Source organism: Corvus hawaiiensis, chromosome 6 (assembly GCF_020740725.1).
Source record: "Corvus hawaiiensis isolate bCorHaw1 chromosome 6, bCorHaw1.pri.cur, whole genome shotgun sequence".
In the NCBI taxonomy this organism is placed as follows: Eukaryota; Metazoa; Chordata; class Aves; order Passeriformes; family Corvidae; genus Corvus; species Corvus hawaiiensis.
Genome location: NC_063218.1, coordinates 27,122,979 through 27,138,859, shown reverse-complemented (window position 1 = coordinate 27,138,859; position 15,881 = coordinate 27,122,979). Strand labels below are relative to the sequence as shown.

General features: G+C 35.3%; 1 protein-coding gene and 1 long non-coding RNA gene across 7 annotated transcripts in view; one reads left to right on the top strand and one right to left on the bottom strand.

Annotated features, from left to right (window-relative positions):
* LOC125327475 overlaps positions 1–15,881 on the bottom strand; it is a 111,524-nt gene that overhangs the window by 15,205 nt on the left and 80,438 nt on the right. For all 3 annotated transcript variants that reach the window (XR_007204285.1, XR_007204283.1, XR_007204284.1), the window contains 3 exons: positions 3,363–3,476; positions 1,268–3,078; positions 403–510 (listed from right to left, as the gene is read on the bottom strand). This is a non-coding gene — a long non-coding RNA (uncharacterized LOC125327475). The remainder of the gene's footprint in view (positions 1–402; positions 511–1,267; positions 3,079–3,362; positions 3,477–15,881) is intronic.
* Positions 1–15,881, top strand: part of AKAP6 (A-kinase anchoring protein 6) — a 269,501-nt gene that overhangs the window by 224,969 nt on the left and 28,651 nt on the right. For all 4 annotated transcript variants that reach the window (XM_048306921.1, XM_048306920.1, XM_048306922.1 and 1 more), the window contains exon 12: positions 15,479–15,694. In XM_048306921.1, the coding sequence (XP_048162878.1) occupies positions 15,479–15,694 (216 nt within the window). The remainder of the gene's footprint in view (positions 1–15,478; positions 15,695–15,881) is intronic.

Sequence of the window (15,881 nt, the reverse complement as noted above, 5' to 3'; positions counted from 1 at the left end):
CTGCAGAACTTCACAGCAATAGATGCATGTTTTCCATAGGAAATGCTGGATATTTTTATTTCTGTGGAAAATTATGGCATTTATTTAAGTGCAGAACTATGTATTTAAAAGCCTAATTTCAGGCAAGCTTTTTTAAAATCTAAATTTACATATATATATACACACACACACCACACACAGAAATACCATACCAATCTTATGTATTGCATAAATCTCTCAAATTAAATCTTTTAATACATATATAAAAGATGTCATGCCAAAAGCTCTAGAGATGTTAAACAAGATAGTACCACCCACCATGATGTAGCCAGAGTATTTCCCTACTCAGTTGATTATTAATTACACAAATAATATATTAATTATTTTCAAAATGGTAGCCATTAAAGTATAAAAAATAATTACCTATCAAATATGGTGAGAGCACATCATTTTGTCATATATATTGAACCATCTTTGTCTCATTAAATCTGAAATCCACTATAAGTAAGTTTTCCATTCTTCACTGATCTCCTGGGGAAGTGTATAAAAGAGAAAATGGATATAATTAACAATACTGCAATGTATAATACATATATTTGAGAAAGAACATTTAGAACATTTTCAAAAACATTAGCTATGCCACTAGTAGAAAACCTGCTGGGGTTTAGTTTGACTTACTTTCCACTTTACTTAAGAGTTTAACCTTATTACTGCTTTCACTTGGTAAGTGAATCATTGTTTCTTAATGGAAATTTACTGTGATGCACCATCCCAATTATACATGCAGCCACTGTACACAAGGAAACATTTTTAATAAAATAAACTCAGCAATACCCTTGATTTTCATTCCATAATGTTATACTTTAAATTACACTTATGCCTTAGGAAAAACAGTTATTCCACTTTTGAGGTGTTTTCCTTCCATTGTGCAGTTGGAGGATGAATCAAATGTATAGTTCACATGCAGCTGGGACCCAAGATGAGAGCAATGTGGAGGGAGGAGTAGTTGTTAAATCCACTAGTAGGATACTATTTTGACTTCTTTGTTTTCTTTTATAGAAAATCATGCCATATTAAACTGAGTGTTATTTTTATTAAAGAATTCGCTACTGCATTTCTTTTCTTTTGGAATACTCCTGTGTAATAATAATACTTAGAATTTCTGTAATACTGTCCAGTCAAGGAGCTGTACATGCTGTACAAACATTACTGAACTAAGCCCCACTAAACCTTTAAGGTAGGTATTTTTACCATTGTCCCCATTTTAGCAATGAGGGAAATAAAATACCTGGAGATTAGATGACTTTTCGGGGTTTTCACAGAAAGTCAAGTGTAGCCTAACCTCAGCTTCAAGGGTGAAGGAATGAACACAAGTTGCTGAGCTGTAGAGGGGGAAGCCTGGGTGTCTTACTCCTGTTATTTCTTCTGTTGCAACACAAAATGTGGACGAAGAAAATTAAAAAAAAAGGACTTCTAATTCTTGAGATCATCATAGCTACAAACATATGTTTATTTTATTTATTTATGCTTTTTATTCCTCTTTAAGTCCCTTGAGTTCATGTTTTCTAGCTTTTCACAGAAAACAACGAGCGCCAGAAGCAGAATCTTACTTTTTAAATTAAACACAAGATTCTCAGGTAAACACATAGTTCTAGCCCCTGAAATACCAGATATAATGAGACTAATAATTGGCACAACTGATTTCCTAAACTAACAATGTATAGCTATTTTGTGGGTCAGGAGAGATTTGGAGCTGTAAAGAATGAGAACCAACAATAAAAAGAGTTTGCATTCTTTCATGAAAGTTTTAGTAAGTTTCATTTGAGTAAGGTCTAGCCAGAAATTTATGTGTCTGTTAGCTTGTCAGTAGAAGTGGTCTGCCACATTTCTTTTATGTGTCTGGAACTTCAAAAAGCATGCTTTTTTCTCTGCAAAGTGCCCTCCAAAAGCAGCAAGGGAGCCTAAATAATTAGTTATATATTTCTGTCACTTGCAATAAAACATAAGACTTTAAGTGTATTATATAGAGAAATGATCAGCCTCAAAAAGTTGTTTTGGCTTTGGCTCACAGACCAGCTACTCAAGAATAAGCTTAGACTTGTGAGTACCTGTCTGTCTCAGAATCCTTTCTCAATCATGTACAACTGGGAAAGCCTGTAGTGTTTTCAGTAGCAAGATTTATAAAGGAACCTGTTCTCTTTCCCTTCCAAACTTGGATGGGGAACAAGATTTTCCTGTTCAGAGCAGGATTTTAGCAGAGATTTTCTGCTAAACTGTGCTTGGCAAAAATAATGTTGCATTTCATGTCATTTTCTCATCTGGTTTTATTTGAAGCAATAGTCAACATGCTATATATAGTCATACCTGTCTCCTAAATCTTCATTTGTGTCTTTAACTAAAATAGTCCTGGTTTTCAGCAGTACTGAGAGCTTGTGGTTTCAACTGACTTTAGTCAATACATCCATTAAAGAAATCAGACTACTTAATCATACAAAACATGTTGAAAATTTCTTCTCATTTAAAATTTCTAAAAGTCAAGGGTTTGTTGAATTCTATAGCTAGTATATTTGTAGCCATTTCTGCTTGCCTTATAAACAGTGTAAATTATGTGATGCTTGTAACTATTTCTAATGACTAGACCCACTCAGAAGTATAAGTTCATCTTCCACTACGTTTATGAGTTCAGCATACCAGATGATGTAGTGTCATTTACAAAATAACGTATTTCTCAGCAGCATCTCTTATTTCTCCAGTGCCTAAGGCAACTGAAATTTCTGATTAAATAATATAGGTTGCATTGGTAATTAATAGTCAATATGTCTTATATGCTTTTTATTTTTAGTGAAAAGTTTGTAGAGGAGACAGCACTGCATTCCAAACTAAAAAATCAGTTAAACATGCTTCAATCAAATAAAACACAAGTGAGTTTGGGAGCATTTAAGATTATGGCCAAAATGAAGTAAAACTATTAGTTTGGTATAAAGGTTTGGAGACACAGAAATTGGAAAAAATGCTGGCTGTTCCCACAGGTGCCAGAAATTGCTTTCACCGCTGCATTTTGGATCCTTTACAGGTTTTGGAATGATGTTCTTGGCAGATCTGCAATCAAAGAATTACAGAATTTCAATATGCATGTAACAAAAGTATGCAAAACAGTTTCCCATAGAAAGTCCAAAATAAGTCAAGCTGGATTTAATCCTTTTCACACCTCTATGATTATATTTAAAAAAAAAGGTTATAATAGTTTTAATAAATTTCTCAAAAGGTGTGTGACTTCAGAGACCTAAAACTTTTCACAGATGAAGAATTTTTTACCCAGATTTTGTTTGGATTAAATTTTAGCAAGCAGAAATTAAGCCTTAGCATACAGTATTAAATCTTACAAAATCAGGTAGGATTCCGAAGCTGAATGTATCCTGATGCCTCTTACAAAGATTTGAAGAAATTCAGACTCAGTTTCCTGACCCACCATCCCAAAGTAGCACTTCCGTGGACCACTGAAATGAGAAGCCACATCTTTATAGTCAAGCAGCTTTACATACATATTTTTTTGCCCTAATACAATATATGGTTTTATAGCTCTAAGTTGATTTAATATACTAAAATATCAACACGCAATACTATATATATACAAATACACATAAACAGAGAGCACTTAGATAATTAATATGCTCAAATGTATCTCAAATTTTGATTTAATATACTTATTACTCACCGAAAAAAAGTTCACTTTGTGTTTCAATAGGGTCTCCCTATTTAAGGCAACACTGATATGACATAGAGTTCCCATTTAAGACTAAATACTCTGCTGAGATAGCAGCTGTCATTCTGTCATCTCGTTTGGGCTGTGAATCCTGAACCATAAATTCTCTGGTTTTTACATTACTTGCTTTCTGATTAATCAAAACATCAAAATTAATCTTAAACAATATCTAGTTGTCTAAACCCTTTTTGCCCCACAGTTGCTCCCTTTGCTGAGGAAAAAAAAGAGACAGAAGAGCTCTGGACTCAGATTGGGGTGTGGGATGGAGGTTTCTCAAGTAACAGGAAGAACTGAGCTCAGCAGAGCTCAGATACAGCAGTATACTGAATGCTTTGGTGGAGAAACAATAATCTAATGGCTATTTTTAGGCGATGAATTCATATTTTGCTTACTTCTTAGGTCTATTTTATGTACTGTCCCCTTATTTCTGATACACCAAGATGATTTCCCCACAAACAGCACAGGTAGAGGCATGTCAAAACAGACTTGCTACAGTGCAGAGATCTTCTCTGAGTTTCTTTTCCTAGTGATTGGAAGGGAGACAAGTACTTTTGGGATGCAATTAATCCATTCTGGTTTAGGCATCCAAAACAAAAAAACCTGAAATTTAGGCTATGGAGGAGAGGTACTGTACCTCAGAATAACTGCTTCTAAATGACTAGATCAGGCTCACATTCTCCATTAGTTAAGATGAATCCCACTCAAGAACTCATCAGGAGTGTCATTAAGACAGAGGGACTTGGGGATGAGACAATTGCAATTCTAATTTAGGATGATTTACTGATATCTGTGAGGTTCTTCTACACTAATTTCAGGTTTATTTATTTTCCAGAAAGGTTAAGCCCAAATTTCTTTTTCTGTCCTCCTAGATGGGCAATAGGGTGCTCATTTGAACCATCTTGTTAACTGGGGCTGGTGAGAAGGCAATTGAGCCTCAGACAGTCCTTGTCTTTCTTACTGTACTGGGAGGATCTATTTTTAATTCTCATGTCATGGGTAAGCTTGAAAGACTTGGGGTCTCGCTCAGTTTGAGCAACACAGATGACACTCTGGCTTACTGAGAAAGCTTTCCCAAATTGGCCATTAAGTAAAACTTGCAATTTCATGGTGAAAAAGAGCTTACAGTTCCTTCCCCAAGACTTTCATATCAATGACATCTGCAGATTTTGAGATATATTTCCCCCTCTCAGTCATGGCCTCTTGAAGAGTCAGATGTGTAGAAGTAAAAAAATAGTTGACTTGGCTTCTTTTGAGAGAACATTCTCAGTTCCATCACTTATTATTTTCATTATGGTTGAGGATATAATTGATTTTTTTCTTTTGATCCATCCAAATGACTCCTTAAAAATGAGACTGCTTCTTGATCTGCTATTGCCTTGAAGACCTATTTACTGCAAAACCAGAATCATTCTCTTCTGTTACTATCAACCCGGAAAAGGAGAATGAGAAGAAAGCAAAAGATGACAAAAAAAAAAGAGAAAGAAATATTTCCCCTAAAAGTAAGCCAGGATTGACTTGCAGTAATTTACAGAAAGGTTTGATACTTTGGTTGGCCTCAAAGCTTTACCTTTGTCACTGATAGCATGTAGAAAAACAAGTACAGTGTGGACTGGGAATATATGACAGTTAACAAAAATTCACTGTACAGTCTCCATCAAGGCTCGCTTTGTACTACTGCATGTGATTAGATGATTTATTTGATTGTCTGTAACTACCCCTTTGGAGCCAGAGGGTGCAAATCTATCCAATATTAGCGGATTATTGATTGAATAATGTCTCTGGAGCCATTAAATCCTACTAATGAGGTTTTTTTTTTAATTGGTGGATCATTGACCGAGCAGACTGTTGCCTAATTTTGGTTTCATACTGCACAGTTTTCCCAAATTTTGTCTTTGTATGTAAGTTAATAGATCATAGTCCCAATAGGGAATATTGTTATGGACTGTATTAGTACCTTTACTTACACTAAAAATAATTTCATACTGCCAGGAAACTAAATTGATTTTAGTAGAATTATTTGCAGGGTAAAGTGTAATTTAGAATGAGTAAGAATGTAAGTGTAAAAGAACAGGTCTTCAATATACATTCCAAAATGTTTATTACAATCCTTATCAGGTACATTATGTATCACAAGCATGAGATGTCAGTAGGAATGGGATTTGTAGACTGGTGCTATATTGCTAGGGACAGCAGAGTGTCTTAGATTATGCTTGCTGCATGAAGTCAATGGGGAAAAAAAAGTATGTGGATTCCTGTCCTTTGAAGGATGATTCCTTTACTATTCTCTTAGGGAAGAGCTGCATTTTCTCACCTCAGAATAAAACTGAAGGCCTGGCCTCTAATCTGATGGATTTTCTGGGCATTTTGCCAATGGCTGATGGTGCACCGTCATTCTTTTGGAACCATCTTTCCCTTTATCACACTGACACTTATATTCATGTTTTGGGCACGATAAGAGGAACCTCATTATTTTCTGAGTGTTAGTGAAGGAAGAAAGCCTCTTTCATCCTGCCTAGTCCTCTCACCCCAATCCTTTTGTCCAGGCAGTGGAAGAATGGCAGTTGGAGGTACAATACTATGAGTAACTCTAAGTCTTTAAGACCATCATAGAAAAACAGTCACTGTAGCCAGACATTTGGCTTCTGACAACCCTTAGCTTTTTGACTGCCATTCACAGTTCATCTTGACCAAATCACCTGCTTCTGTCCTTCCCTATAATTCAAGCCTTCTTGTCGTCCTGGGACTAAACCGTGTATGTCAAAGCCATGTCTGTCTAACTTGTACAAGAGGCAAGTTAGTGTTAATTTAAAACTTAACATATTTATAGAATCACAGAATCATGAAGTTTGGAAAAGACCTCCAAGATCATCAAGTCTGACCTTTGACTGAATACCACCATGTCAACTAAGCCATGGCACTAAGTTCCTTTCAGGTAGTTGTAGAGAGTGATAGCCTGAGCCTCCTCTTCTTTAGGCTAAACAATTCCAGCTCCTTCAGCCATTCCTCACATGACTTACCTTCCAGGACCTTCACTATCTCTGTTGCCCTTCTTTAGACATGCTCCAGAACCCCAATGTCTTTCTTGGAGTGAGGGGACCAGAACTGGACACAGGACTTGAGATGCAGCCTCACCAGTGTTGAGTAGAGAGGAACAACTGCTCCCCTAGTCAATGTGATCACTTCTCTTAATCTTATTTACCAAGTTAGGTAAAGGGGTAGCTACCCTACGTCCAAGAGGGGTGAACCTACCTCATCACAGTGCTGCCTGGCTCTGGTTGATTCTGCTGTAAACAGCTTCTCTTGTGGGGGACTTTTGGTTTTGTCTTGAACTGAAACCAAAAACTGTGTGTCTATGTGTATATTTATGCTTAAGGTAAGGCAAAAGAATGTATATCCATTCTGAGGATGCACTGCCTTTTGGAAATAAGATGAAGAACACAATTTCTAGAAAAGCCTGTTCGTTGTCCCTGTGCATATACAGATAGACATGAAAACATCACAGTTAATATTTTACTCAGTTTACCCTGGCACAGCTCAACCTGTATGTTTTTGTATACAGGCAAAGTTTACTTCATCAATATAAGAAAAAAGCCAAAGGAAATCCCTTTTTCCTTACTTATTACATGTGCTTATTTTCCCTTTCCTGTTCTGAAGTCTCCAAAAGAATAGTCTAATTTATTTTATGTTCGCTTCTTTCCCCAAAACAAGGTAATACCAATACACTGCAGGACATTTTTTTCTGTAATTCAGAATAGGATAAACTCTCACTATGTTTTGGAATATACCAGGCCCATTGCACAAGGACAGCAAAAATTCATGTCTACCACCTATGAGGAACTAGATTAAGGAAGGGAGTAAATATAATATTAACATCTGAACCTCTGCTTGAGAGTTACAGGTATTGATGTACACTCATGCAAGGAAGTTTTTCCTTTAAAGCCCAGTATATCACCAAGATAGGATACAAAGTTTTAACAGTTTTAATGGTCACTAAAAGTGGCTCAAATTCATACCTAAGGTTTTTAGGTGATTGGAGAAGGTTTCTTGGCATCTAAGATGTGATCTATGTTGAGAAGCATCTTGATTTCTTTTCAGCTGTAATTCTAAGTGTATTCTGAAGACTGAAAGTCAACTTGAACCTAAATGATGCTTTACATGATTTTTTTAAAAAAGTTTCCACCTTTATCTAAATTTGTTAACTGTCTTGAATTTCTACACATTTCATTTGAAATTCTACCCAGTGTGATGATCTAACAAAAATTTCAAATTTATAATGTCCAGTACAGGCAAACGTATTTTTGATTACTGTGGTTCGGGATTCACTACAAAAGCAAAGCACAACACTGGTATTTATTCTACCTGTCTGATGCTTAGCCTGCTTTTACCTTAGCCTTTTCTAGGGGCAAAAAAGGAAACCCTGGAAAATTGTGGCACTTCCTGCAATGTTTCTCCTTTGAATCTTTTTCACTAGAAAGATAATTTCTCAAATTAAGTGAGAAGAGGACATGAACCAAAGGCATTTATAAACACTATGCTAGAGTAGAAAAATGGATCCTCCTGCCATCCCCTCTGGCTCCTCTATCTGAGTGACTTGGCTTATCCCCTGGAACCAACTTTGAAGTGTGTAGTATATAGCTCTAAAATATTTCAGTTTGAAAATGAATCTAATTCCCTGTATGAAACACAAGAAAAATAAGGCTTGGAAAAACTATATTGTATTTCAGTAGGGAAGATTCCTTTTCATCCAACACCATTTTACTTTTATTTTTAAAAGTTATCTTCCTGTAATTGCACACTAGTTTAGAGTTAAGATAGGAGCATCTTAACAATAATGGGCACTTTTTTTAACAGATTATTGCCAAAATTGCGTTCTTTATTCCAGGGAGACACTGTAATAGATACCAGCGCTTTCGTAATGATACAAGCAATCTGTAAGCTATTATAGTTTCTTTTATAGTAACTTAATCTTCATATTGTTTTATACGTCTGGAATGTTAATAGTGTTTTTAATTTATGAAGAGGAGTATATTGCATATTACTAGTTACATGGGAGTATGAGCTAAATAACAGACCATTGAATGGTATTCTTACAAACAAATATTTTGAAGTACTTAAATGAGCATAAGGAATAGAACAAAGAAGTTAAAGGATGTCATACAGATACAATAGTAGCTTTTAGGGAATGAGTCCAGAACCATCTATTCTGAATTGCTACTGTTTTTAATGCATATATTGTACTTCTAGAGAAAAATAGGAATGCTATTTAAAAGTAAATGTTTTACTTAATATAAATATATTTACCTAGTTAATAAATTTAATTATTAAAATAATAATAAAATAGCATATAATCTATTATGTTACTACTAATAATTCAATTATTTATTTCAAATAAGTACAAATCCCCATGTAACTTTTTAAAGCTAATGAAAAGAACTCATTAAGTACTTGATTATATGTAGATTATATATGTATATGTATATATATATACATTATTATATATATATGCATATATATGTACATGTATATATATATGTACATATACATATATATGTATATATATGTGTATATGTATATATATGTACATTATATGTAGAATGCAAGCCCCTGTGTACATTTTTGAAGATAGTGAAAAAATGAAGGTTTTTTTTTCCTACTAGTTCATTGTCATTTTTAATATGTATAGAAAGAGACACAGTTCTCTTGTAAGAGAGATATTGTAACACTTTGCTAAGCAGTGAGTTACAGAGATATGATTAGTGTAGCAATTTAGTGGTTGTAATACTATTAAAAGTAGGGCTTTTAAATGAAGAGAACTGGTTTGCTGTTTTGAAAGAAGTGATAGTCTACTTTAAACTGTCATTCTGTATTTCTGACTTGCAATTAGATGATATTTCTAAAATGTCATTCTCAAATTTTGTTGTGACTGTTATCATAATAAAATGTGACAGGAAAGATATTCTATCAATACTTTTTCCATAATTAGCATTAAATTTCTCTCAAGGGTTAAGTACAAAGGTTTTTCACTGAATGGCCTGCAAGCTTTGTGCCTTTAAAATCTTTTAATATAGCCAAGACTGGTGACAACTGGGAGACAGATCTATGAACAAACCCCTTTGGAGGGAATAGTTTTGTGGTGGGTGATATATGTTACGCAAATGAGCTTATTAGGACTCTCATCTATTTTATTATTGGTGCCCAATTTATAGAGGCATTTAAAAAACAATATTTCTGCCTGACTCCTTGAAATGAAGAAGATACATTGATATAATTGAGAGCAAATGATTGCATGTTGTGCCATTTAATCATGTCATTTTTCAATTGCTGTTTTTTGCACTTCACTGCATACTTATAGAATATTTAGCTTCAATATAGATTAAGTCCCACAGTATGCAGCTGAGTAGATTTCCCATCTTAGGTGGCATATTCTTTTAACCTTGAAATCAGCAAAAGCACACAGGTTTTTTGGCAGTATTTTTCTAAACAATGACAAGTAATCATTCACTTTCTATCTTTGTCATTTAGCTTTTTTATTTTAAGGAATTACTGTCTTATTAATATTTTTTGAGGAATTGTTGATTTTCTTTTTCATTCAGAACCAAAAATTCTTCTGTTCACCATCTGTCCTGTAAGAAAGGAATTTGAAATACAGGGATGCATCATCTTGAGAAGCTCCAACAGGCACTGCCATTTCACAGAAAACATTGAAAACTAAATTTTCCCCAAACTTTTCAAGCATTTCCTCTTTTCTTTTTCCTGTTTTCCTGTTTCTTTTAATTGATGTATTATTTCTGTTAGTTGTGATACTTAAAAGTTTTACATTATCACTTTTAAAAACTGAAATGCTTCACTAGCCAAAAATCAGACATAAAAAGGCAAATAACTTCTAAGAGATGTAGTTTGATTGGTGTAGATGGAAGGGTGACTTCTGTTCTCAGATTCTGCGTTAATTTCTGCACGTGATTGTTGTACTAAAGAACAGCAGATCCATCTTACATCAAGGAACAATTGGTGCCATCAGAAATGTATCATTCCCTCCCTCACATACCCACATCCTGCAACAAGGGGAAATAGGAAGCCTTTAACAGACCAAGGTGAGAGAGAAACTTCCTCTTAGATCTGGTCATTTTTCTGCTGTTGAACTTCTTTTGTGTTCCTAAAAACAGACTGTATTGCCCATGCATACACACAAGCCCAGAAATAGCACTTATCTCTGTGTACTTTGGCATTTCTTCTGAACCTGAAAGCACAAATAAAATCCATCTAAGTTGCTGTTTGTCATTGTCCAACTTTTCAAAGCTCTGGCCATCTCTACATGAACACTTAGTCCAGTTGTAGAGTGAAAACAAGAAACTTCAGATCCCATAAAAATGGATTCTCCAAACAATATGTAATAAATGAGGCTATGAAAACCACAAACCACATCTCAATAATCTATGTGGTGAATGTGGGTTATGTGGATTTAAGGGAATTAAACTAATTTTACAGTGACTTTTAAACTAACAGTGACTTTTAAGCACAATAGTCCCACTGAATTAATCAAGAATCTTAAATAGTTAATATTAAACACCTGGTCAAGATTCTTGATGTAACAGTGTTTCAGTGGCCAACTCATCTTACATGTTGTGTGAGAAATCTGACTTCCCATATATGTCTTTCAGTTGTGCAGAGCAGGTGGTGCAGCTCAGCTCAGGTGCTGATATGCTGCAAGAAGAATGAGGGATGGAGGCAGTCTGGGGCTTGAGGAGCTATAACATTCCTCAACTTCCCACCTTTCTATGCCTCTCATATGCTCTGGCACTGCCTAAAGCTGCAGACATGTTTCTGGTCATATGCCATTCACTTAGGAGTCACACAGCTAAGCCAAGCACCTTCTGTTCAGATCGTGGCCACTTCCATCCCCATAGATAGTGCTATTAGCCCATGGCTTGGAAGGAGCGTTTGATGTCATTTGACTCAGCAGGCACTTTTCCAGATGATTTAAGTCATGGTATTAACAAGCTGTGAAAGTAGTTTCAGCTAGCCCTTTTTAGCTATGCGGGTGATAACTTCAAAGCACTGAAAATAGGGGCAGGCAGAGGAAAGTAAAACCTTCCAAGATTCTAGCAGCATGGACAGGAATTCTCAGTATGGGAAGCCATGACCATAATAACATTCTAATGACTAACACCTCAATGTTATCAGGATATCTGTTGTGAAGCAAATGACTCAGACACAAAGTCAAGTTCATACACAGCATCTGCAGTTACTGTGTGTACTCTTAGCCTGCAGCAAAAAAGTCAAATACTTTTATTTAAGTCTCACTGCAAATGGCTTAGGTGAACATGTTTCACCCACATTTGCAAAGATTTGGATTGTGTTTACATTTATCGCAGCTCAATGGACACATGATAGTATGAGGGGACAAAATTGAAAGTGTCTGATCTCTTAATCTATACTTCAGCAAATCTTCTGCACACATGAGAGACTAAGTGAGGCTAAGTGATGCTCCTCAGTCTACAGTTAGATCACAACCTAATTTTCTGAACCTTCAAGTGCCCAGTAGCTTACTATAGCAGCGGTAAACCATAAGGCCCAAGGCTCAGTAGAAATACTCATCATATTTCCTTTTTAAAATTAATTTATTTTTGTCAAACTTTCACAATGTAAAATGTGCCTTGCAAATAATTAAAGTAACTGTCATCCTGGAAGCATACTTTGCATGTGAAATTATTGTATTGACAGGTTTTTTACACAAGCATGCCGTTTTAACAGTAGCAAAAACCTGGATGAATATACAACACCACAGTGTATATGTCATGTCGTGGGATATATGCAATTATTGTGTCCCTTTAGGACACTGAATACAAGACCCTAATACTGCTTAAATTCATTATTGCTAGTGCTATTATATAGGGCTTAAAGATGTTTTTACATGATTAAGTTCTCTGGGTTTTAAAGTATTGTTGCTATAGCAAACTATTTCAACACTGTTAGATACAAGCACTTCATTCTTCTCCTGTTTAATATTAACCATAATATCGTGTAATAAAATTGAAACAGAAGTGCCATAGGCCTAATTGTACTGTCACAGCCATGTAAATCAGAAATAGCTTCAGTAAAGCTACTGTTATTATGCTGGTGTAAAATTGATATAAATTAGAAATGACTTGGATGCTGTAGCTCTGCTTTCAGATAACACAGTGTAAAGGCCTCACTTAAAGTCCCCTATAATGGCTTATGAGTGCAATTCTCCTTACCTCATCATATTAAATGGCATTGTATCAAAAAAGGCCAATATTTATAAGGGATGACTTAATCAGATAGATCAAGGTAAATTAATGTTATGGGGCCAGATTCTGAGCTGTATTGACTTCTATGAAGTTAATGCAGACCTACGTAAATTTGGCTATGATCAGTATATAACTCACCATCACTTCCAAGAAACCTGAATTGCCTAGCTGTTATAAAATGTAAACTAAGAACCTTGACTTTAGATAGACTTTTTGGTTTGGTTTGGTTGGTTGGTATCTTTTCTGATGTGACATTAAGCTAATGAACAGCATCAGAAAGGAAATGTGGCAGACGTGGTGGTTACATCAAGAGCTACGAAGGAAACTGGTAATGAACTCTAGGAAAATAAATAAGGGCAAGTTCAGGAAACGTAAATGAAAATGCAGCTCTGGTATGAATTGAATAATAAAATTCCTGGTCATATTTTGCCATAAATAGTGGTTTGGGAATTCGTCATTCACCTTATTTAAAATTCAGAAATATTAAAGGTACAGGGTTCTCTCATTATAGAAGTAATAGAATTCTAGCTATTATAGAGTTAGGGTAATTTAAATAGCTATAGAATTCTTTATATCAATAAGTGGAACATCTGTATGAAATGTCCACCTGCTACTGTACTACTCAGTATACTTTACAATCAAATGTACTTAATCATTTTAAGATGTCTTCTAATGAAGGCTTATTGGGAATAACATTTTGAACACAAATACTTTTAGGCATTAAAACTGCTTTAAATGAGATTTCTTTGCCTTGTTTACCCATGCTGATTAATAAGCAATCTGTTAGGATGGCCCAATTGTGCTGGTGAAAGTGTGAAAGTAGATTAGTACTTCAGCTATGTTTGTGGTTTTAATCATCATTTCTCTTGAAGATTTTAAAAAAACCCTGTCTTTTGCACACTATCCATATGCAAAGAAAAGACACATGTTTTTAGATGTATATACCAATCTTTTGGTTTACACTTGCGGCTTAATATTATTGATCAAGAACAGCAGCAAAATGCTCCTTTGAGTTATGACATTTCTAAGCATAAATTTCAATTTTTAAGGAAACAGTGACATGAAGATCTGGAACTGGAATTCACTTTTTATAGAATGTTTTTGTTTTGCTAATAGAATTAATGAAAGGTGATCCTGGTTTTTTATCCGTTAATGCTTGTAAACAACTTTGAGAGATGTAGTGGCTTTTTTTGTTTACTTCTTATTATTAAGTGTAAGTTTAGAGGCAAACACCCTGTCTTCAAAAAAGATGATAGTTCAGATTTTCTCATGGGGTCATGCACTTTCATCTGTGGCATCCCACAGAGGGAAACAGATGTTGGCAAGTTATAATTTAAATTATCTGGAAAGCTCCCATGTGTAGAGCACAGTACTGTTAAATTCAGGAATAGCACAGCTCTATGATAATTATTGAATACTTGAACCATGCAATGTTATAAAAGTATAGGATCTCAGAACCTGGGCTGAAGCTGTCATCCTCACATGCATTTCTGCCTTCTGTACCCCAGCTTCATAGATGTTATTATTAAAATATGTTATGAGTTAAAAAAAATCCTGGTTTGATATGCAGTGACAGTAGAGTATAATCACGGATAAAACCAAGATTGGAAGCCCCCCGTGCCATTTACTGCTTCTGGGTGGTAGATCTCGCTCCAGTTCTGGCATGTAGGATGCATTATTTATACTGCTGCTCAATCAGATTCTCAGTACAATTTCTTGGGGGTTTGAGGAGAACCAACATATCCTGGCTCCCATCAAGTTTCAATATTAGGGTTTAGCAATTGTTTCCCATTGTCCAGTTTACGTCAGACTGCATTCTCAGCAGCAGTGGAATCAGGATGATGAAATAAATGCAGTGAATTACTCCTCTTCAAGGATGATATCAATTGTCACCATTTTCCTACATTTACTTGAATATGGAACTACCCTGAAAATATTTTATGATAACAAAAACCATCTGTAAACAATTTTATACTGAATTTTCTCCTTCCATAATGTTTCTCCTGTGACAGGGTGCATATGACCCGTGATTTCTATTGTTTTTTCTAAAAATATACATATTCTCATTGCATGACTACAATTTTTCCCTCTTATTTTCCTGTAGAATTTCTGATGCTGATTACTGTCAGGGTAACTCATTTCAGATGTGTCCCAGTTGAATGAAAAAGAAAGGAAGAATAAACGAGTCTACACCATAAAACTTTCAGCATTATTGAGACAGTTAACTATGTATGGCATTTGTTTGAAGAAGACTGAACGTAGTGTTACTCTTTCTGTGCTATTAAGGTTAAGACTGTATTTATCTGAAAATAAAACACTAAGCTTTGACACAAGTATGGGAATTTATGGAAGACCTGAAAAATATATTGCAAGACAGAGATTGGGCACCACTAAACATCAGATAATAATTAATGTTTCAATTTGCAAAGTATTCCATGCTGACATCTGTTGTTTGTCTGTCCTTCAGTCTCTCTGCTCTGAGATCAAGCAGAGGCGCCGTGGGGTTGCCTCTGTGCTGCGATTATGCCAGCACCTCCTGGATGATCAGGAAACCTGCAACCTAAATGCAGATCACCAGTCCATGCAGCTGATAATCGTAAACCTTGAGAGAAGGTGGGAAGCCATTGTCATGCAAGCTGTCCACTGGCAAACCAGGCTACAGAAGCGACTAGAAAAAGACTTGGTGAGTGATGCTTGCTTTAAAAGATGTTGTGCGATTTCATTCTTCTCAAGAAATGCTTTTTCAGCACAAGAAAAACATATCCATCTCTGAGAGTTTTCCTCTGACTGAGATGCCATTCCTATTCTTTACTGTCTACAAGTGAATTTTCAGCTTCTCACACAGCATTGTATGGAGAACATTTTTTTAA